General features: G+C 42.4%; 1 protein-coding gene across 2 annotated transcripts; it reads left to right on the top strand.

The window, feature by feature from the left end:
- Positions 1–669: 669 nt before the first annotated feature.
- Positions 670–20,650, top strand: LOC142382089 (somatomedin-B and thrombospondin type-1 domain-containing protein). 2 transcript variants are annotated; one of them, XM_075467567.1, is made up of 5 exons: positions 670–1,122; positions 12,962–13,144; positions 13,582–13,672; positions 16,783–16,941; positions 18,940–20,650. In XM_075467567.1, exons 1-5 carry the CDS (start codon positions 873–875, stop codon positions 19,043–19,045), a joined length of 789 nt encoding a protein of 262 aa, XP_075323682.1. In that variant the 5' UTR covers positions 670–872; the 3' UTR covers positions 19,046–20,650. The 2 variants fall into 2 exon arrangements, with proteins under 2 accessions (XP_075323682.1, XP_075323681.1); XM_075467566.1 differs by having other exon boundaries at positions 12,959–13,144.
- The last annotated feature ends 1,520 nt before the right edge of the window (positions 20,651–22,170 follow it).

The raw sequence follows: 22,170 nt of genomic DNA, 5'->3' as shown, positions 1-22,170 counted from the left end.
GGCTGCCTTAATCTTAACAGAACATTGTCCTTTTCTGTTTAATTTTGATGCATTTTTACAATACACGTTCTCGGTTCATTTAGAAGCAGGGAAGGGTAAGTAATGTTATTGTTCTGCAGTCTTTCTTTCAGTGGTGTAGATGCATTTATAGTTCCAGGGGAAGGGTGGAAATAAGTTTCTCTGAAGGATGTGTCTCTGTACGCAGTGGCAACACAGAGACTGTTATTTCCTTTTAATCACTCATTAACTTTATATAAAAGGGGCTGGGACGCTGTCCGTGGTGCTGAATTTGATTTCGTGATTATGAGCTAAAACTGTTATGGACGGTTTCTATACCTTCTATGTACTGTTTACGTGTAATGAAAAAACACGTGAGATACAGACTTATTATACCTGCTGTTTCGGATCTTTGTAAGTTGAAATGTTTCAGCTTTATGGCAGCGGAACAAACCCGTATGAATACCCGTATTGGGGATAATTTGGATCCAACTGGGCTCACCTCACGGGACACAAAATCCAACCTTATATACGATATCCTCCTATCTCAATATTAAGCAATTGAGTGAGCAAGAGGGAATTAACCACGAAAGGAGGCTGGCACTGTACGTCTTTTCCAACAACCATCAGTAGGTGTAAGGGGGGCGGTGTCCGCCACAGAAATAAAGCAGAACTGTCGCGCACAGCACTCAGTTTTTACGCACCAGTCGCTCGTGTACATGTCAGTACAGAAGTTATAAGACCATGTTGTACTTGGATTTCATATAGAAAATATAGCATTTGCCGAAATAACATAATTCAGATCAAGCAGAACTCAAAGTGAAACCTTAGCGGAGTGTGAGTGTGGAGCAGGTGGTACTCGAAGAATTTCCGTCATGGGAGCACATGGATGGAGCTCAGTGCGTCTTGGTTTCGTAGTTTGTGGATATTTAGCGTTTTTCTGCGGTGAATTCGTCCCACCGACTGAAGCGGGCTGCAGGGAGAGGGAGAGCCCAAATTGCTGCACCGGCCGGAATAACGAATGTTTTGAGTACACCAGGAGAAAGACAGTGTGCTACTGTGACACCTACTGTCAGAAAACCAGAGACTGCTGTGAGGACTATCAGCACGTGTGCCAAATATCTGGTGAGTTTCTTGTTCTACTGTCGTCACATAAATTCGACATCAGATCATTTTCAATTTGTTTATTTTATTGCGGTTTGAATGCCTAAAGCTTTGGGCACTAAATAACTCCTGATTTGTCTAGATTCTAACTGCGTCCTGTTCAGTGAGCTTGTTGTCCATTGTTGTTTAATATGGGGCAGGGATGGCTGACATTGAGGTGACACAGAGTCAGTGAGACATACTACATATAGCTGTCTCCAATGCGCCCATTAGGGTTGTTTGTTTTAGTTGACCAGCCTGAAGTGACCACTTCTATGTGAACTCAGAAGAGTATCTCCAGTCTTTGTTGTGTATGTTTCAAAAGAAAGCTGTGTACATGCGTTTTTGGGTTTGTGGTGTTGACCCTTGGCCTTCACATCAAAGCTTGAGATTGCACATCCTGGTGGTGTGTGTGATCATAAGAAAATTACAAATTCTAGATTACAAATTACAAAATCAAATTTCCTTTTAAGAAAGAAAGCAGCTCTTTGATCGAGGATGGTTGTTCACAGACTTCAAATGAGAGTTTCGGTAACCTTTCCCCCCCATCACCCTGGCTACTGCTATATATGGACAAATGAGGGAATGGACACCATGGTAACAGGCTGCCAAAGATGGTCAGGATTACAGTGGAGCTGTGTTGGAAACAGACAGGAAACGCTGAACTGTAAACCTAGGCAGCTCTTACAGTTGAAATAACTCATGAAGAGTAATTATCTGTGTAGATACACTCAGAGTGTGACTGTCGTATTGAGAGCGCTGTAATGAGCACCTACAGGGTCAGTCCTATGAGTCAAAGAGCTCTGTAAGTGCTGCAGTGATCCCTCTATTTAGGCACGTTTAAGATAGTAACCTTTGTTAGAGTGATGTCTCTGTACTGCATGGTGAATAGACTGCCTCACTGTGACTTGAGTCATTAACTTAAAAGTGTGTAAGTACTGTGATGGAAACAGTAATTAGACATAACTTTAGACATAACACTTTATTAGACATAACTGTTTTCCTCAAAGATAGCTGAAACACCTGTTGATCACTGTTTAACTACAACATGGTGTGTTATTGCAAATGTTCTCAGAGGTATCACGTTTTGCACATTGTAACCCATTTGAACCTGTACTTATACTTAATAATTACCCTTTACAGATTGCACTGTCCCTTGATGTACATTTGTTTTTTTGCGATTTTGGGCCATATTGATATTAGTAACAACAGATAATGTTGGTACAAATTTGACTTCTTTCTGTTTTTAGAAACGCTCGAGAGAAGTGATCCATCTTAGTAAACATTGTGTGTGTGCTTGATTTAGCTAAGAGTTGTGTTCATAATAATTGTCACATATTGATGATGCTTAGGAGATATTTGTATGTATTGTTAATTGAATGTGAGTTCTAAGCCATTATGTTGGCCCAAACAGAAAAAAAAAAGAAAAATCACTAAACTACTCGAATTATCATTTAACAGCTGCTAAATTCTAACATTGCAACAAGCATTTTCTATTTTGGTGTCAGTGAACAAATTGTAGGTTCGAAACAGATTTCTCACACTGTAACCCATCTGATTATGATACACTCTACAATTCTGTTAAAAAGCCAGGCTTGTTGAAAACAAAATAAACTAGAAAGCAGCGATTTAGACTCAAGTATTTTTAGTTTGTATTCCCCAATCAGTCAAGCAGGCATGTAGGAACAGAATTTACAATCCCACAGCCAGCTGAGTGGATTCCAGGCATCACTTCATCCCACGTGTCTGCCAAGCTGAGCGTGAACAGAACAACTCAGGTTAGAGTTGAATCATCACCATACTGTTTGACAGCTTCTGGCTCCTCAGAGGTCACAGCTGCCATATGCACCGGCTCTTTCACATGTCGCACAGGGACTTTTAGCACTGTGCAGCTCATTTGTTGCTCTAACAGCTCAATACTGGTGTGACAAACAACAGTCACTCTACTTTGTGATGGTGAGATGCAGGTGTTGCACGGTGGATTATGTTCTGCAGCTGGATGTGGGCACCTCACAGTGACTGTAAATCAAAACATGCCTGCTGAATTCTTCATGTGAAATGAGTTAGAAGTCATCTGCTATAGTTTGTGTTTCTTCATGAAGTCTCCTTTTTGGTCTTGCCAGAGATATTTCTGAACATGGGAGTGATGGTAAGTTGACAGTGTACTTTAGACTATATATGTGTCACCAAGCACTGAGTGATGCTTAGAAAAACACCCTGATTTCCTGTGCAACCTGAGCATCTCTACAGTGTAAACACAGCAAGGATGTGTCCCATCAAAGCACCCTGATATTTCATCACCCACTCTACCGTTTATCTGAGTCAAATCCAACAGCAAGGCAGCACATCAAGGAGTTTTCTGTGTACTGTCTGTTACAGTCTGTAATTAACTCGTGTCAGCTGTAGCTTCACAAAGAGCTCAGAGTGGGTGACCTCAGAGGAAAGTCTGAAACACTGGCACACTGTTTGTATCACTTGGATACAAACACTGCTCTTCAGAGTGTGATACCAGTGTCCCCAGGGAAGTCGTTCAAATGAAGTATTTGACAGAAACGTGTCCTGTGTTTAAACTGTTTGAAGGAAATTCATACACACTTTTCAAACTTATCACACGTTTCAAAGTGATGGATGAGCACCAGAAATCAGCGCTGGTTTTTAGAGCTGTAATGTGTAAACGTAGCACAACTAGTTTTATATTTAGAGGGGAAAGTATGCCACAAACAGTAAAACAGTTGAGTATAACCTTAAAGAATTGGGTTCTGGATGAATTTGATGCTAGAAACAATTTACTGACTTTTATAGTCCTGTGTTGTTTTAGCTCTTCAGGTTGGCTTAGCAATACTTGGGTGGAGGGGGTTATATAGGTTGACGGTGGTTTTCATTTTCCTAATATAAACCACAAAAATGGGTGATCAGCTTGGCCTCTCGCTGAAGGTCGTGATTCCTGAGGGCAAATTTTAGATGACATAACTAAACTCAAACAGTTTTGGTTGGAAGTTTAAACACATTTATCATGGATATGAATGTAATGATTGGCTGCTGTTTTTCTGGAGCAAAATGACACAATATGCATATTTGATAGAAAAAAAAACAACAATTTGCTGTACATGTTCAGGTTTATTTAGGATTTTGTGAAATTACCACAGGATCTACATTTTACATAAAGGCTCCAAGGTATCCATACACCTATAAAAATCAATAATTTAGTGGTATTGAAAGTTACCAAATGTCTTAACTTGCCAGGACCTCTTACCCTTTTCTCTCAGTGATCAGGATCAACTGCAATTACGAATTTCTAGTTGTGCTAAAAGACTGGGCTGACTTACACACAGTACAGTGGAAGAGAGTTATTTGGGAGTACAGTGAAAATACCCACTGTACTGCCCTCCTAAACTGAGAGGAAATTGCGATTCAGATGGTCATGAACATCTCTGGAAGTAACAAAGTTCTGTCATGAATTAGAAGTTGCTGGAACATCAGTGACATTGTCTGCACTCAAATATATTTTACATCAGACTGCAAAGCTACTGTACTAGAAAGTGCCTCTGCTCCATAATCAACATATTTAAGTTGCTGAAAGGGTCATGATCAGTTGATGATTAGAAAATGAAGAATTTCTTTCTTCGGTAATCCATCAGTCTTGTTCAACCACTGCTTAATAGCAGAAACTTAGACATAATCGGGTGTTCCAGGAGGACAATGACCCCTCACGCATCAAAACTGGTTGTGGAATGGATGAAACAGGATTTTGTAGTAGTGTTTCCAAACTCTTGACCTAAACCAAATAAAAAAATACAGACACTGTGCTTCAATTTCAGATCTGAGCACAAAATCAAAAAATTGTTTTTTACTGATGTCTGCCACTACTACCAGGTGGTGATCAGTTGACAGCTCCGCCCCTCTCTTCACCCGAGTGTCCAGGACATACGGCCGCAAGTCCGACGATACGACCACAAAGTCGATCATCGAGCTGCGGCCTAGGGTGTCCTGGTGCCAAGTGCACATATGGACACCCTTATGCCTGAACATGGTGTTCGTTATGGACAGTCCGTGACGAGCACAGAAGTCCAACAACAAAACACCACTCTGATTCAGATCGGGGGGCCGTCCCTCCCAATCACGCCCCTCCAGGTCTCACTGTCATTGCCCACGTGAGCATTGAAGTCCCCCAGCAGGACGAGGGAGTCTCCCGGAGGAGCACTCTCTAGTGCCTCCTCCAGGGACTCCAAAAAGGGTGGGTACTCTGAACTGCCGTTCGGTGCATAAGCACAAACAACAGTCAGGACCCGTCCCCCCACCCTAAGGCGGAGGGAGGCTACCCTCTCGTCTACCGGGGTGAACCCCAATGTACAGGCGCACAGCCGGGGGGCAATAAGTATGCCCACACCTGCACTACGCCTCTCACCGCGGGCAACTCCAGAGTGGAAGAGAGTCCAAGCCCTCTCGAAGAGGCTGGTTCCGGAGCCCAAGCCATGCGTCGAGGTGAGTCCTACTATATCTAGCCGGAACCGCTCAGCCTTGCGCACCAGCTCAGGCTCCTTCCCCAGCAGAGAGGTGACGTTCCACATCCCAAGAGCCAGCTTCAGTAGCCGAGGATCAGACCGCCAAGGTCCCTGCCTTCGGCTGCCGCCCAGCTCACACTGCACCCCCTGGTGGTGAGTTGGCTCCGCTGGTGGGGGAGGAAACCGGTCAGACCTGGCAGGCCCAAACGTATTGTGAGGGTCTGTTTGGAACGGCTGGCGGAATCCCCTGTAAGGAGGAGTTTCAACTCCCACCTCCGGCAGAGCTTCAACCATGTCCCGGGGGAGGTGGGGGACATTGAGCCCGAATGGGCCATGTTCCGTGCCTCCATTGTTGAGGCGGCCGACCGGAGCTGTGGCCGTAAGGTGGTCGGTGCCTGTCGTGGCGGCAATCCCCGAACCCGCTGGTGGACCCCAGTGGTGAGGGAAGCCGTCAAGCTGAAGAAAGAGTCCTATCGGGCCTTTTTGGCCAGTGGGACTCTGGAAGCAGCTGATGGGTACCGACAGGCCAAGCGGAACGCAGCCTCGGCGGTTGCTGAGGCAAAAACTCGGGCTTGGGAGGAGTTCGGGGAGGCCATGGAGAACGACTTCCGGACGGCCTCGAGGAGATTCTGGTCCACCATCCGGCGGCTCAGGGGGGGGAAGCGGTGCACCGTCAACACCATGTATGGTGAGGGCGGGGCTCTGCTGACTTCAACTAGGGACGTCGTGAGTCGGTGGGGGGAATACTTCGAGGGCCTCCTCAATCCTACCGACACGCCTTCCGATGAGGAAGCAGAGTTGGGGGGCTCGGACGTGGGGCCTCCCATTTCTGGGGCTGAGGTTGCCGAGGTGGTCAAAAAACTCCTCGGTGGCAGGGCCCCGGGGGTGGATGAGGTCCGTCCTGAGTTCCTCAGGGCTCTGGATGTTGTGGGGCTGTCTTGGTTGACACGCCTCTGCAGCATCGTGTGGACATCGGGGGCAGTGCCTCTGGACTGGCAGATCGGGGTGGTGGTCCCCCTCTTTAAAAAGGGGGACCGGAGGGTGTGTTCCAACTATAAGGGGATCACACTCCTCAGCCTCACTGGTAAGGTCTTTTCGGGGGTACTGGAGAGGAGGATCCGCCGGATAGTCGAATCTCGGATTCAGGAAGTGCAGTGTGGTTTTCGTCCTGGCCGTGGAACAGTGGACCAGCAATATACCCTCAGCAGGATCCTGGAGGGAGCATGGGAGTTCGCCCAACCGGTCTACATGTGTTTTGTGGACTTGGAGAAGGCGTTCGACCGTGTCCCTCGGGGATTCTTGTGGGGGGTGCTCCGGGAGTATGGAGTGCTGGACTCCTTGATATGGGCTGTTCGGTGTCTGTGTGACCGGTGTCAGAGTTTGGTCCGCATTGCCGGCAGTAAGTCGGACATGTTTCCTGTGAGGGTTGGACTCCGTCAGGGCTGCCCTTTGTCACCGATTCTGTTCATAATTTTTATGGACAGAATTTCTAGGCGCAGCCAGGGCGTTGAGGGGGTCTGGTTTGGCGACCTCAGAATCGGGTCTCTGCTTTTTGCGGACGATGTGGTTCTGTTGGCGTCGTCGGGCTGTGACCTTCAGCTCTCACTGGAGCGGTTCACAGCCGAGTGTGAAGTGGCTGGGATGAGAATCAGCACCTCCAAATCCGAGACCATGGTCTTCGGCCGGAAAAGGGTGGAATGCTCTCTCCGGGTCGGGAATGAGATCCTTCCCCAAGTGGAGGAGTTCAAGTATCTCGGGGTCTTATTCACGAGTGAGGGACGAATGGAGCAGAAGATTGACAGACGGATCGGTGCGGCGTCTGCAGTGATGCGGGCTCTGCACCGGCCCGTCGAGTGTAAAGAAGGAGCTGAGCCATATGTTCCTACCCTCACCTATGGTCACGAGCTGTGGGTTGTGACCGAAAGAACGAGATCGCGAATACAAGCGGCCGAAATGAGTTTCCTCCGCAGGGTGTCTGGGCTCTCCCTTAGAGATAGGGTGAGAAGCTCGGTCATGCGGGAGGGGCTCGGAGTAGAACCGCTGCTCCTCCGCATCGAGAGGAGTCAGATGAGGTGGCTCGGGCATCTGGTGAGAATGCCTCCTGGACGCCTCCCTGGTGAGGTGTTCCGGGCCCGTCCCACTGGGAGGAGGCCCCGGGAAGACCCAGGACACGTTGGAGAGACTATGTTTCTCGGCTGGCCTGGGAACGCCTCGGGGTCCCCCCAGAAGAGCTGGAGGAAGTGGCAGGGGACAGGGACGTCTGGGTCTCTCTGCTCAAGCTGCTGCCCCCGCGACCCGATCCCCGGACCAGCGGAAGATAATGGATGGATGGATGGATGCCACTACTACCAAGAGAAGTGGTTAAATCTCCAACCAGAATCCTGATAGAAGTATAAATATAATAGATTAAAAAGGTTGCACAAGATTTCTGTATTATCATACTCCTCCAGGAAAGAAATTCCACTTAAAAATAATAATTGAAAACTATGACATACATGTTAATAATGATTTATATAATGAAGTACATTGTCTTTGTCATTAGTCCTCATTCATACTTTTAATACATCTAAACTTCACAGCAAGTTTCTCATCAAGATAATTGCAATTCCTCTTCACAGACTCAAGAGATCATTCTGGCCCACTCCTCTTCTGCTGTGGTGTCTGGTAGTTCTCACTCGAACAGGAAGACAAATTCTAGCCTCTTCCTCAGATAAATGAGAGTTTTGCTCATCGTACACTTCCCCCTCTTGCAGGCCCCTCTGCTTCTCTTCCTTCTCTCCAGGGCACTGTATGTTGTAAAGCCATGATGTCTGCTTCTTTCCACCTATTCCACTCCCTTTTTTTCTTCTGTGCTTCCCACATGTTCTCTCTTTAACCTGAACCTGAAACGGACCAGCTGTTTAAATTCTTAAAGTTAATTTTGTCCTGGCGTTCATGAACTGCCGCACCAGCTGCTGGTTGCAAATTTGATGTCCAACATCTGGCCTCTTCATGGACAGAAAATACAGGTTTTCTACTGGGTGTTTCTCTCTCTCTTTTTTGGATACTTGGAAGTGTATCTGTTGTTTTCATAGGATCTTGGAGGTAAAACTGCTGGTCTGACAGTGATTGAGAGTAACAGTGACATATTTCATCTGATTGATAGGTTAAACCAAAAGCTACGGATAGATGGCACAGCTACCTGTGTTGGCTTTATGTGTTCTTCTAAAACACGTATTTTATGTAATTGTTTGGATACAAATGCATATCTAAATTAAAATGAACTTTTGCACATTATTAGAGAGAGAATCCTACTTATTCTAATGCCATGATAGGGTTAAGGTTTTTCTTCTAGAGGAAAATTCTCAACCATTGAATCAATCATACTTACAAGTCAGATTTGGCACATACTCTGGTTTGGCATATGTCACTTCCTATTATACACACTGTACTGTGTTGTAGTTTGCTGGCTTGGTTAGGTTTTTATATCTCAGACTAGATCAGTTAATGATACTGGACCTCTCACAAAGTGGCAAATTTAGAACTGTAACATACAAGTGCGTTTGTCAGGGTGCATATCATGTCAAACACAACACGGCAGGAGGCAGGCTGACAACAAACAGTCAGATAACTCAAAAACAAACCCAAGCAGACTAATCGAGCTGATAAGGGCAAAGTCCAAGAAAATGCAAAAAAATAAAACAGTGGATACTTTTCTTCTTCACTGATCATCAGGTTGGCCACAGATGTTGGCCTGGAAACACGCTAAACTAGAATGTTAAAACTCTCAGTGTTATGGTGATTTTGTTGGTATGTAAACGTTAGCATTTAACTGCTTACATGGCTATAAAACTTTCATTCTTGTACAAATTGTGAAAAGCATTTAAAATTGGTGACCGTCTTCCCGAGATGTCCTAAAGTGAACCTAACAGTAGGAGGTGAAAACAAAACTAACCAGAGTGGGAAAATTGAACTAAAGTCCAAAAATAAAACAAAACTGAGTAGAAGGAAAACACCAGTTATCCCAACAGAAGTGTACTGGTAAAGCTGGAAACATTCCACCGTGCTGGTGCTTTTTTTTCTTTCAGCAATGCTTTTATGGGGCATATCAGGAACTAATGACCAATACGGTTAAGAGTGCTCATTATGTATGTCAACATTTTTCCTCTTCTTTTTTTTGTTATTTCTTCATTTTATAAAGATTAGAATTATAGTAACCCATGTTCATGTTTAATCTCATGTAGAATCTGAAGCTGCAAGCACCCAGACTAGCCTACCCGTTTCCACAACATTGTGAATTCCCTAATTTCTGTTTTTTCTATTTTTTTTCTTTTTGTTTTTCCTTTCGCCTCCTTGTTTTTCTGTTGTTAGAAAAACTAATATTTCTTATCATTTGTTTGGTGTTGTTGTGAGGACATGCAACGTAAACACAGTTGCAAGGCTTTGCAGTATTACAGGAAATCTATCTCAGCTGTGTTTTGAATGAATCTTTCAAATAGAGTGGTTTGTTTTGCTCCCCCTTTGTCTACAGGAAACATTTATGTGCCAATCTGGTATCCAGACACTCCGTGTCCTTCACCCATATTAACGAGCATATGGTTCTCTCTCAAGTTGTTAAACATTAAAATGTGTGTCTGATGGGACCAAAGCCTAACTCTACTGTAGAAGAAGGGTGACTGTGGTGGGTTTAAGGTGTAGTGGCCCTCCAGACCAACTGGACATCTGTGACCCATCGGCAAAGAAGTGGGGGTGGATTGAGGGGGAAGGGGAAGTGGAAATAAAAGAGGACAGATGGTTGAAAAAAGGGAGAGTGCTGGACAAAACAATAAGGGAATGGGAAAAAAGCTAATTGGGCTTTTAACTCTTTTGTTATGAAACTCTAACATGGAAGCACAGCTCAAGAAGAGTGAGAGGGAAAACAAAGGAATTCTACTGAACAACTCGTATATCAATAAATCGCTCATTTCAGCATTTGAAGATGTTGAAGACACAGAGTTTGATTTCAAATAGTGGTGATCTGAAGTGCTGTTGATGGCCACTAAACTGCTATACTGCTTAAAGTCTGTCAAAGCTAATAGATATTTGTATGTGTTTGGTTTGGGCCAATATTTGAACACCAACCAGATTTGTACCAACTGTTGCCAAATCTTATATAATCCACAGTATGTGTGAGCTTTACCATAAAAGATGCACACACGCGTAAATCTATGATGACTAAACATGTTTAGCATCTCCTCATTCAAAGTGAAAACCTGATTAAGAAAATATCTTTTCAAGGACCAATGCAGACTCCGCAGCTGCCCCCCTGTAGTTTACTGCTCCTGTTAAAAAGTTCACCTCAGGGTTTACCTTGTGCTCAAGAAGAATTAGACAATACTCTTCCAATATCAGCCACACGTGTAGAACTGTCTCTCTTTCCATGTAAAATTCCTAACTGAATGAGTGCCATTTGTTTCCTGTATTGGGGTCAGAGGTCAGAGGTGGTTTCAGGCTTTCCAACTGGAGACTTGCTCGTCACAATGCAAACTGGGGACAATGGGGCCTGTGTAGGTCAGACTGTCAGCAGGCTTATCATGTGGGTGGTGGGATTGTTGCACTCTTGGTACCAGAAGCAGAGTGGGGGACCACCACAGTTTGTTAATTTCTTTCTGACCTCTGGTGGCTCGGGACCAGGAGGGTGAGACCTCCAGACAGGGCCTTCGCGCTATTTTTGTGTGAGTTAGTCGATTCAAGGGATAATAGTCCTGTGTCCCCGTGGGTGCGGGAACAAGCTGACCCTATTGGTTCCACTGCACACCCTCTGCAGTAAAAACCTAAAGTGCCCTGCTTGCTAGTGTTTGATGTTGTAAGAAGAGAAAACAGCAGCATCAAAACGGCCCCATGAACGTCATAGGATGTAGAGGAGGGAAGGAAAGGCAGGCAGACAGGAGCAAGGATAAGAGGAGGTGGAGGAGGCAAGAGTGGGAAGTTGATTGGTGTCTGATCCCATTACGCCCATTTTTCAGTCAAACTCATGCTTGTCAAGAAGTCTACCCTGGGAAATGTGTTTGTCTGTGTGTTTTAGGGTGATGGCTGCCCAACTGAGGGGTTTTATCCTACAGAAATAGTCTTCTTCGTGTGCCTGTATGTATGTGGTGATCTGGGAAAAGTAAATGTCAGGTGGGCAGCACTAATGTGCAGGAATGCAGAGATTCCACAGTGGCTTTTGTGGATGGACCGTGCCACTGAGGCAGCTGCCCCCCACCCCTCTGAAACTCCAATAGGACTATGGGAATGAACCGAACAGGCGGCATCTTTAAAAGCTCTCTTTCTCCCGCTCACACGCATAAAAGCATGCTAAGTCACAGCACTGCCCTCATGGTTAAGTGAGTATTATGAAGTTAAGGTGAGGTTCGATGGTATCGGAGGATTAGATTCAGTTTTGATATATTGATCCATTCCTTTACAATAATTTCAACAAGAACCTCCAAGAGCTTCCAGCTGGGTCCATCTGTTCTCATTATACATTTTTGCATGAGTTTTTTTGAGAGTCTTGCTCCCTTTTGTTTATGTGTTTATGAAGTGTGCATTTCCTCCCCAAAACAAGGCTGTTAAATGTCTGCTGCTATTAGATTTCTGTGCTGGACAGGGCTTGATTACTGCTGGAGTCTCTTGGCCTTGATCAGAGCAGCAATCTATGTAATGAAACTTCCTTTTGGCTTGATGTAATTGGCTAAATCTGCCTACTGAGCAGGAAGTCTAATTACTGTTGCTGCTGTTTATGTGGTGTGCTGAGTTCACGGGTGTGCATGTGTGTTTTTAAGGGGGAGACCAGAGAGAACAGGATGCTAAATTAGCCCCGATGTAAATGGACCCACACGTATGACCTGGGTTGGCAGACTTCCTGAGTCTGGGATGTAGCTGATCTGACATGAATAGTTTGTAATGACCCAGTCACTCATTGCCACCTTCCTACCTACTATATCAGGGTGTGTGTTGTAGCTCACACTTAAAGACAGTTTGGCATGACAGCAAAGATTAGGGGAAAGTTTACTAAGTTTACTATTTCCTCTGGGTTAAGAATCTTTGAATTTTTGCCATTTGAGCACTTATCACAGGAAAAGCTAAAAAAAAAGGGATTTTCTGATGTTATTCTTTAGATGCACTTCTTGCATTTGATTTTTCTCTTATTTTTGTTTGTCATCTCACTTTACTGAACTTCAAATTTGACTTGCCTATATACCCATTGTAACCTGCAAATCAGTTTAGTTCCCTTATACAATCTGCGACAGAACAATTGTGAAGCAACCAAATGAATATAAATCGTCTCCCATCTCTGTCTTCCTGCTTCCCGCCAGCAGCCATTGACTGTGTGGTTGGATCATGGGGTCCCTGGTCATCATGCACATCGCTTTGCGGTGTTGGCAGCACAGAGAGGAGTCGCCAAGTATCCATTCCCCCCAGAAACGGGGGTACACCCTGTCCTGACCTCAAACAGCGACGAGGATGTTTTGGAAATGACGCCATATGCAGCACTTTGAAAGGTAAGAAACTTACTTCCCCTGAGTGCCTTTACATGGAGGCTTTTTTCCTTCTGTGTACTCCTGGTCTGAGCTCTGTTACATATTCATTTGTTTTTTCATGTTTCTGTGGGTGACCTTTTGTTAACAGTTGTTAACCACATCTATTGTGAAACTTCCCGTCCAGCTGAACTATTTCAACACCTCAGTTATGCTCTTAACTGTTAACATACTTTCCCAGAGGACCAGAACGCAGGCAGACAATTTTCCAAGCAGAACATTTCCAAGGATGATTCAGTACCACCGTAATATGTCACCCTGAGTCATCTGATTAAATAAATCAGTTTCAGCCAAAGGGTTAGATGGTACAGATTAAATTCATATTATGAACTCTTGTGGATATGAATAAATACCAGACATTTGTTCTCATCTTCATCTCCGTCTAAATATCTGATCTCCAGAGGTTGCAAAGATCCTGCCTGATTCTTTCAAGAGGAACTTCAAGGACCCGTGGAGGCGACCACACATGCTGATGAAGGAGGAAAAGGCCAGGTGAGGCTTCCTGACAACAATTAACCATTTTGTTTTCGTCTGTAATGAAGGATTTCAGAGCCACCTGTCCAGAGGGGGCTACAGCTGAGCTGTGTGTTAAATGATCACTTTTCTGGTACTTGAGATTTTAAAACACAACAAAACAACAACCTTAAAATCAAATGTTGAAACTGAGAATTTATTCTAATTTGCTCTTTTTTAAGTTTAATATATTCTCATCTTGAATTTGATGTTGAGGAACATGTTTAAAAACAGTCAGGAGTGGGAAAGTTTAAGTTTAGTTTTAATGTAATGCTGAAAACTAGTTAATCATCAGCAACCCACGAACATGAGACCAAGCCCAACATGCCCTGAAACCTAAACTACCATTTACAGTTGGTTGCTTGTCCCCCAGAAACAAGCCAAACAAGCATTTCAGCAACAATATTTATGAGTGTATCCCCTTTTGATAAGAGCCATGTCCGTGTAAAGAGGTTTAATGGGTGGTGTAAAACCACTGTGGACCCTTTTTAGTCACTTTAGTTTTGTTTAATTTCTTTAGACTTAAGTTTCATCTGCACTCGTTGTTTTATTAGGCACCAAAAAGACTTGGTTGGGGTTAGGAAAAGTTTAAGTTGGGGTAGTCTGCTGTTTCATAGCAAGAACTCTGGATGTTTCAAAGTGCAACATGAGTAAGATTAACATCTGTGAAGTCACCGCTAATGCTAAAAATATATACATGTTTTGGAGAAACATGGACAACCATGCAGACTATTCCTTTTTTTGCTGTCCTTTTCTTGAGTCACAAATAGTTTATATTCATGTTTTGTAATGTTCAGCTACGTGTTTGGAATGAAGTTGTAGACCATTATGATTAAAAAGCACTATCTATGTATGTCTTTCTTTTTTGTTTTGGTGAAATATCACTATATATTTATATCAATACAAATGTTTTAGAAGCCCAGCTCATACTTTTTTCTGTAATTGGGCACTCTGTTTGGTAGCCAAAAAAAAAAAAAAAAGCTACACAAGAAAAACTTTCAGATGCAGCTCAGTCTGGCATGAATCTCAAGGTTTCAAGGTTGCAGGATTTCATTCCAGGTTCATATCAGTTTTTAGTTTAAAGGTCGCTCTAAGATCAGCTTTGTGTAAGATTAGAGAATACAGACCAAGGCCAAGGTTGTGGACGCACGTACAGGCCTGAAATCACTTTTGCTGCGTAACATGAACCCTCGCACTGAAAAAATGCATCACAAGCTGACCTTTACTGATAAGACAACTTTAATCCACGTAAAGAGAAACCTTCTCTTCACACATGTCATTGCTGATCTGAGCTGATTGGAGAGGATCTTAAAGCTGGAAAAATCTGAATCATGGGAATAAAACCCTGGCTGTTTTCCTGACAGCCCACAGCCTTTTAAACTGATTAAAATGGACACCAGATACTTTTGTTTTGACTGTACGAAACACCAGGGAACTGTAAGCACACTATTCATTAAATGGGCCTGAATACAGGTAATTTCACACAGACATCTGGTCTGTTGATAGTGATGTCATGATTGACCTAGAAAAGGGGGTTACTGGTGATTAACAATTGTCTGTGAATCTCAAATTTGCATGTTTTGAATGGGTAATAGAAATTGCATTTACAACTTGAATTGTAGAGGCTTAAGATAAACCTGCGTCACCGTATTTCAGGAATGAATAGGGCAGCATTTTTAGAGGAATGAAGAAGGATTTACAGCATTTGAGATTAGGTTTTGCAGCAAGGTTATGTCTACTCATGGGACGGAAGAAAGTAAGGAGAGGTCAGAATTCCAGCAAAACTTCTTGTTTAAATAGAGAATAACTTCATTGTTTGTCCAATATTTTTTGGCTTGTGGCCTTCATTAGGGTCATCATCATAAAACATCCAACAACCAGCACTGAAAGGGACAAGTATGAAACAGAATAGATAAAAACAAACCAATCAGATACGTGCACATAGATCAAATAACTAATGGTTTAATGGTTCCAAATTGGTCACTTTCCCAGGTTCAAATGAGTGCAACTCTACCATAAGATACATCCATCTGACAAAGAAAAACACCTCAAGTCCATGTTAAAAATGAAAATTAAAAGTGATAAACATGAGGAGGAAAAGTGCCAATGGGAGAAAAAGACTTCACTATGTGATAAAACCACAAAAAAAATTTTATTGAGAAAAATTACATCTCCACCTCTTTGGCTGAACTTAAATTTGGTGAATAGCTACAAAAACAGAGAAAAGATGGGCTGTTTTTCATTGAAGTGTCTTGCAACTATGACAAAAAGAAAGGAAATTCCACTTCAAGAGCCCCATGTGTGCATCCACAGTAACATTTGTTTAGAGGGTTATTAAACTTGGAATTCTATTTTAAATAATCCAAAGTTAAATGCTACTTGCAGTTCCTCTGAAATTCTTTTTTAGTCAAGTTGTTTACTTAGATTTTCCTTGTAAATGTGGTGATAAAAGCAGCTGAAGCCTCATGTTTTCTTTGAAAGATCTCCCCACTTGGATTTGTGTTTGGTCACAGCTGACTGAGTTACAGCAGACAAAGTAAATAGTGGAGTGAAGTTCAAAGTGCCCACCAGAGGACACACCGATTAGAAAGACAAGACTTTAATTGTTTCCAGTCTGCAGACTGAGATGTGTTGACAGACGCATAGAGCAGGTGACCATGACACTTCTGGATCACCTTCAAAAAGAGCAAATCTCTTATCAGCAAATTGATGTTTTGTCTGATTGCATTTAGTTGGATTGCCAGATGGCTTTGAGCCAGGTTTGATTGTTTCAGAGGAAATAGGAGGACGAGGAAGAGGTGCAGGAGGAGGGAGGCCTTGTCGGAGTGCTTAAACTCAGCATGTGTCTTATCTGGACATGTTCCATTTGCCAAGTTTGTTAGAGATGCTGCACTGGCACCAGACCAAAGAACAGAATATTGGATGCTGAGCGCTTGGCTGTAGATACCTGTACAAATGCCTGCTTTCTACCCTGCTTAGTTCTCACAGGTTTCATTTTTCACAACTGTTTTTCGATACTCATAACAAGCTATTGAGTCACCAGTTTTTTATTCTTCTCCCATCCCTTCCTTTAATTTGTGCTCTTGCAGTTACTGTGTGTACCTCCGTGTAAAACAGGCCAGCGCAGCGTGTAAACTCAAACTGTGGAGTTCTCAGCTGGTGAGAGAGAGGCTGGTCTGTGCAGAGTGCCAGAGTGACGCCATGTCAAAGTCAGATCGCTGTGGAGGCGACGGACTGGAGAACACCAGGTAAAAAAACATTTTATTTCTACAATATAACAGAAAAATAACTACAGATACACTGTTTTTAGTTTTTTTACTCACAACATTTTGGGGATTGAGTTGTCAATGTGTCACTTCTAATGGAGTTTAATTTGGTTAAAATAATAGAGACCTTTTCAAAGAGGAAGCATATTCAGTGGTGTGACACTGTGTACACCAATCACATGCATAACAATTTGCTTTGTAAACTAGATTCAGCACCATTCCAAATATGTGAATTGCAGTATAAAATTTATATACAAATTTTCATATCAGTTTGAAACTTCCCAGATGCTTACAAACATTAGAAAAATCATCTTTTGCATTGTACATTTTATGAAGTTATTTGACATTTAGGAGTAAATCATTTTTGACTGAAGCAATATTCCCTTTTTAATATATAGATATATAGATATTGTCATCAAACTTCTTTGATTATCAATCAATCAATCAATTTTATTTATAAAGCACATTTTAAATAAACGCAAAGGTTACCAAAGTGCTGTACATTAAAATAAACACAATAAAAACATCATAAAACAAAACTGTGCACATAAAATAAACAACCTAGACGGTGGTAAAAACCAAAGAAAAGAGGTGTGTTTTAAGACGACTTTTAAAATAGGACAAGGAAGGGGCCTGCCTAATGTGCAGCGGCAGCTCATTCCAGAGCCTAGAGGCAGCAACAGATTATCATTCATGTTAAGACGGTTTTTTGACATGACAAGATTAAAAACATTTTATGTCAAGACATGCTAATAAGGCATTTTCTGATTAAATATGTGCTAATGTGCACGGATGTCCAGTAGACAAAGTAAAGAAAAATAGAAAATGTATTTTAGACATTTTGTTTCCTCGACTGTGACAGAGGACATGTTAAATGGATATTCAGTTTTTTTTTTTTTTCAGAGGGCCTGTGTGATGTACTCAAACTGATGTACTGTATGCTTAGTCACTATTTTCCCGCTTTTAATCCTGCCGCTGATCAGGTCAGTCCATCACGATTTGAGTTAGACTTGTGGATAGCTTACTTTTGCAACAATTTAAAAGATGTATGTATTTGTTCCCCTCCACGCTGTTTCAATAGTGCAAAATCCTGATCACTGTATAGATTTCACCGTTTTACTTGTGCTTCATTGTGCTGTGGTTAGATGTTAATACTCTACTGGCTGTATTGAGATATCACCCAATTTGCAGTGTTAGCTTTTCAGAAAAGAACTGCATTTTTATCACCTATCAGGTAGGATATCTCAAAACCTTGCATCACATAACATATCGTTGTTTTCACTTTTGAAATCCCTCATTTTCACGTCCTCATAGTTGTTTTGGCATCAGTCACTGCTGACTGGCTGCAGGATACAGTGTGGAGCTGCACTGCAGGCAATGAAGCAACAAGCACATTCTTTGGTTGAGAAAATAGTGGCTGAGTAAACAACAGTCTGATGTAAAAGTGGCGCTGTGTAAAACCATTTATAGATAGCATGCTCTTGAACAGCTTTGACATTTTTGAGGAAATTCACTTTTCTGGTGGGTAGCTTTCAGATTTAGTTTGCTCAAAATGAGAGTTCTCTGAGCGCTGTGAAGACACCTGAAGCAGACAGCAAAAAAACACTCATACAGACACCAAATAGATACTCAGATACTCAAAGAACCCCACTTACAGACTGCAAAAGGCTAAAATCCTAAAATTGAGTAATCCATGATGTTACATCCATAAACAAAAATTAAAAAAATTATAGAGCAATAAAAGCATTTGCTAGTTTGTCTGTCACTGACAACTGTGAAAACCTGTTAACAGATAATGTTAAGATGCCTCGCAACCAGCTGTACCACATTCTGGATGACTCTGTAGGAGATTATTAGTGCTGTATGTCTAATATCCATACTCTGAAATATTTTTGATAACTGTATTTTCTTGAGTTAAAGGCACCTGCATATTTGTTACATTGTTTATGCAAATAAAAAATATATGCCATTCTTCTCCAGAACATTCTGGGCAGCAGCTTCGGTCCCAGGCTGTCATGGGTCCTGGGTACGAGAGTTGTCTTCTGAGAAGTGTAGGTGTCCTCCCTACTCTGTCCTCTTTGTGTGAGTCGACACGCAGCCGTCAGACATCAAAATGCAGGGACAGGATTCCCTTCAGAGCTTCCTGCTGACTGCAGAGAACCCTCCCAGACAAGCTAGACCCTCCGATCCGGAGTCCTGGAGAACCCAAGGAGATCAGCTGCATCCTGCCACTTTCTTTTCTCACCTCATACTCTGCACTGTATAACCAGTTGTTAAGCACACGGAAATTTCTGCATTTAACGTCAGATGTTACTGCCACGTTTCTCCTCCAAAGCACATCCTACATGTCAAAAGTCTACATGTCTTTTTACCTCTGAATCTTTGCTATCTACCTCCACCAACGCAACTGTGTCTGCTAATGCATAATGTAAAGATATAGAGATTTATTCATTTGCTTCACCCATTTTTTACTTGTAATTGTTTATACGTAGTGTACATGTGTCTATATAGCTACACTTCTTTGTATCCACAAGAAAACAGTTAAGTCCAGTTAAAAAAAACAGTAGCTGCCCTCAGTTTAAGTCTCAATCCAGTTCTGAATCATCAGTGGGCTGGAGATGCTAAAAACTGGTTCATCCAAGTTTCATTCTTCACTATATTAAGTCAATATATCTCTGCCCTGCAGTTTTGTTCCTGCTGATATTTCTTTTTAGTGAAAACTTACCAGCAAACGAAGATGAGTATCGGGTGTTTATTCTCAGGTGCTTAGATTTGTGTCTTCGCCGCTCATCAAGCTTCCTCTTTCATGTCTGCTCCTTCTATGGTCAGTCGCTGATGTATTTAGTAGGTTAAAATTACTAATAGCTGAAATCACTTTCCCTAGTTTAGACCTGATATTATTTTAGAGGAAAAGGAGCCATATGAGAGAATTTCATGGTGGTTCTCTCTGTCCTCTGTGTCTAAAAAAAATAAGCCTCAGGACTGTTTTCTCTCTCAGCTTGCTCTGCTCACAGGGGAGCTTTGTAAGCAGCGCATCCTCCAATATAAATATCACACACAGACAAGTTACTCCTGTATCTTTAATCTCCTCCCGATACTCCCCACAGCTTATTCTTGTTTTTCCCTTTTCCTGTGTACGCCTCTGAATTGATGTTTTCTTTAAAAGAAATTGCAGATCAACAACAGCTTTGCATCCTTGACTTGAAGAAAGGAACCGGTTAACTGGCTCAGTACTTCTTCCTCTGTCTCTGTCACAGCTGGTTTAAGAGGAGGACAGGTGTCGTCCTAAGAAAGGGATTTTCTGTCTGGATAGCTGTCACTTTCTCTTCATCTCCCACATCTGTATTTGTGTTTTATTTATTATAAAACAAGTGATGATTTTATTAGTATCACACAGAATATTCTGTACACTGTCCATTAGTGAAAATAAACAGCTCGACTGTCATCTCTCCCACACTTGTTAGATCTTTCTGACACGTGTTTGCGCACTTCATTACATTTTTCTTTACAGAGACCACCATTAGCATTTATGACTTCTACCCTCTGCAATAACAACTATGAGCACAGCTGTGATAAGTATATCCCTCTGTTTAACTAGTTTTTACATGCAGAATTTCACAGTGATGGAAAAGCACAGTTTAAAATATGTAACATAATTCAAACATGTAACCATTAAAATATTTTTGTTGGATTCTTGACATTTTTGCCTGGTGTTTAAATGGGATGACGACAGACAAAATGACAACTAATGTGTGTAATCATGTATTTCATCTGCATTCCCCTCCAATTTGGGTTTGTTTTTGTGATGTAAGTGCAAAAACATGATGTTTGGATGGCTGAAACACGAGGACTGAGACACGGGACAGCTTACATCGTGTGTCAGTACATCTGCCACTGGTATTTGTTTAGGTCACCTGTACAGAAAACACCAGATACCAAGTGCCTCCTCTTTTATTTGATGTATGGACTAGATAACTAAACATGGAGCAGATGTTTGAGTCTGAACCTGAAATGAAACAACACTATATGCTTACAAAAGTGTTACTAATTGTCATAACTGACATAACTTTTCTGAATTGTTAAAAAGAATAGTGCACTTTTGCTTTTCCAGGAGAGCAGCCCTCCAACATAAGCAGGGGTGTCACTTCAGACACTAAGAAGAAGATCGGTGAGGCTAGGAAAGCATTTGAGCTCAAAAACTTATAACATAGACCTTTTACTGTGTGACTTATGTTTATGAAAGAGACACGTTCGTGAACAAAGGAAGTGCACTTTTTGACTTTTAAAATGACAACGGATGTCTAAACAATCTCTAAGACTTTATTGATGAGAATTCTAGTGACTGAAGGGGATTTGTAAGAAGTAATAAGACCAGAGCCTCACTAATCAACACCTAAAATAAATAGGCCATTTATTAGACATCCTCACATTGCTCCTTTCGTGCGTTTTTATCTCAGAGGCTCTTGAACTTCACCTCCTCCATTAATCTCTTCAGCCACCCTCCCTCCTGTCTATGATCTCCTCCCTCCATCCTCTTCCCTTCGTCAGCACAACCCTTTATTTTCTCTCACTACAACGGTGGCAATAGAGTGTTGTCACCCTGACAGTCGATTCCCTCTGCTGCACTGTCCCTGCTGCTAACACACTTTCCAAAAGGCAGGAAGGCCCATCTCTGGCCCAGTGGCTGATGGGCTCCGACAGCAGTGTGTTCTGGGATTACAGTCGCTGAAAAGGGGGGCATTCCAGCAATGGCGGCTTTTGTCACAGCCCAGCCACTGTTTGTTTTTGACAAGACAGCTGTTCAAAGCCCTCCCAGCCCCAGTGTAATAGTGTGAAGTGAAAGAAGCCAGAAAAGACTTCCGTTTATTGTTGGATGTGTGGTTCCACCTTGACCTCTAGGTCCCTTCTTCAGCAACATTCATTTGAAATTGCAGTCTGAGTGTCTCATATCACCACATTCTCCTCACATCTGATACTAGTGTTATAATTTTCAGATAAGGACAACACTGTAAAACATGTGATGTCATTTACACGTGGACATCCTGCTGAACCAGCAAACTATAGATCTATATGCTGTATATCTACACACATATAAAGCAAAATGGGCTGCAGAGGACATATGAATGAAGCTCTAAAAGGACCACGAAGAGACAGCATGCCAGCAAAAAGATGGAATAAAAAAAACATAAAATGACAGAGAAGAGCACAAAT

The sequence above is a fragment of the Odontesthes bonariensis genome, chromosome 6, assembly GCF_027942865.1.
Source record: "Odontesthes bonariensis isolate fOdoBon6 chromosome 6, fOdoBon6.hap1, whole genome shotgun sequence".
In the NCBI taxonomy this organism is placed as follows: Eukaryota; Metazoa; Chordata; class Actinopteri; order Atheriniformes; family Atherinopsidae; genus Odontesthes; species Odontesthes bonariensis.
The sequence above is the reverse complement of the archived record's forward strand: the minus strand, read 5'-3'. Positions and strand labels throughout refer to the sequence as shown.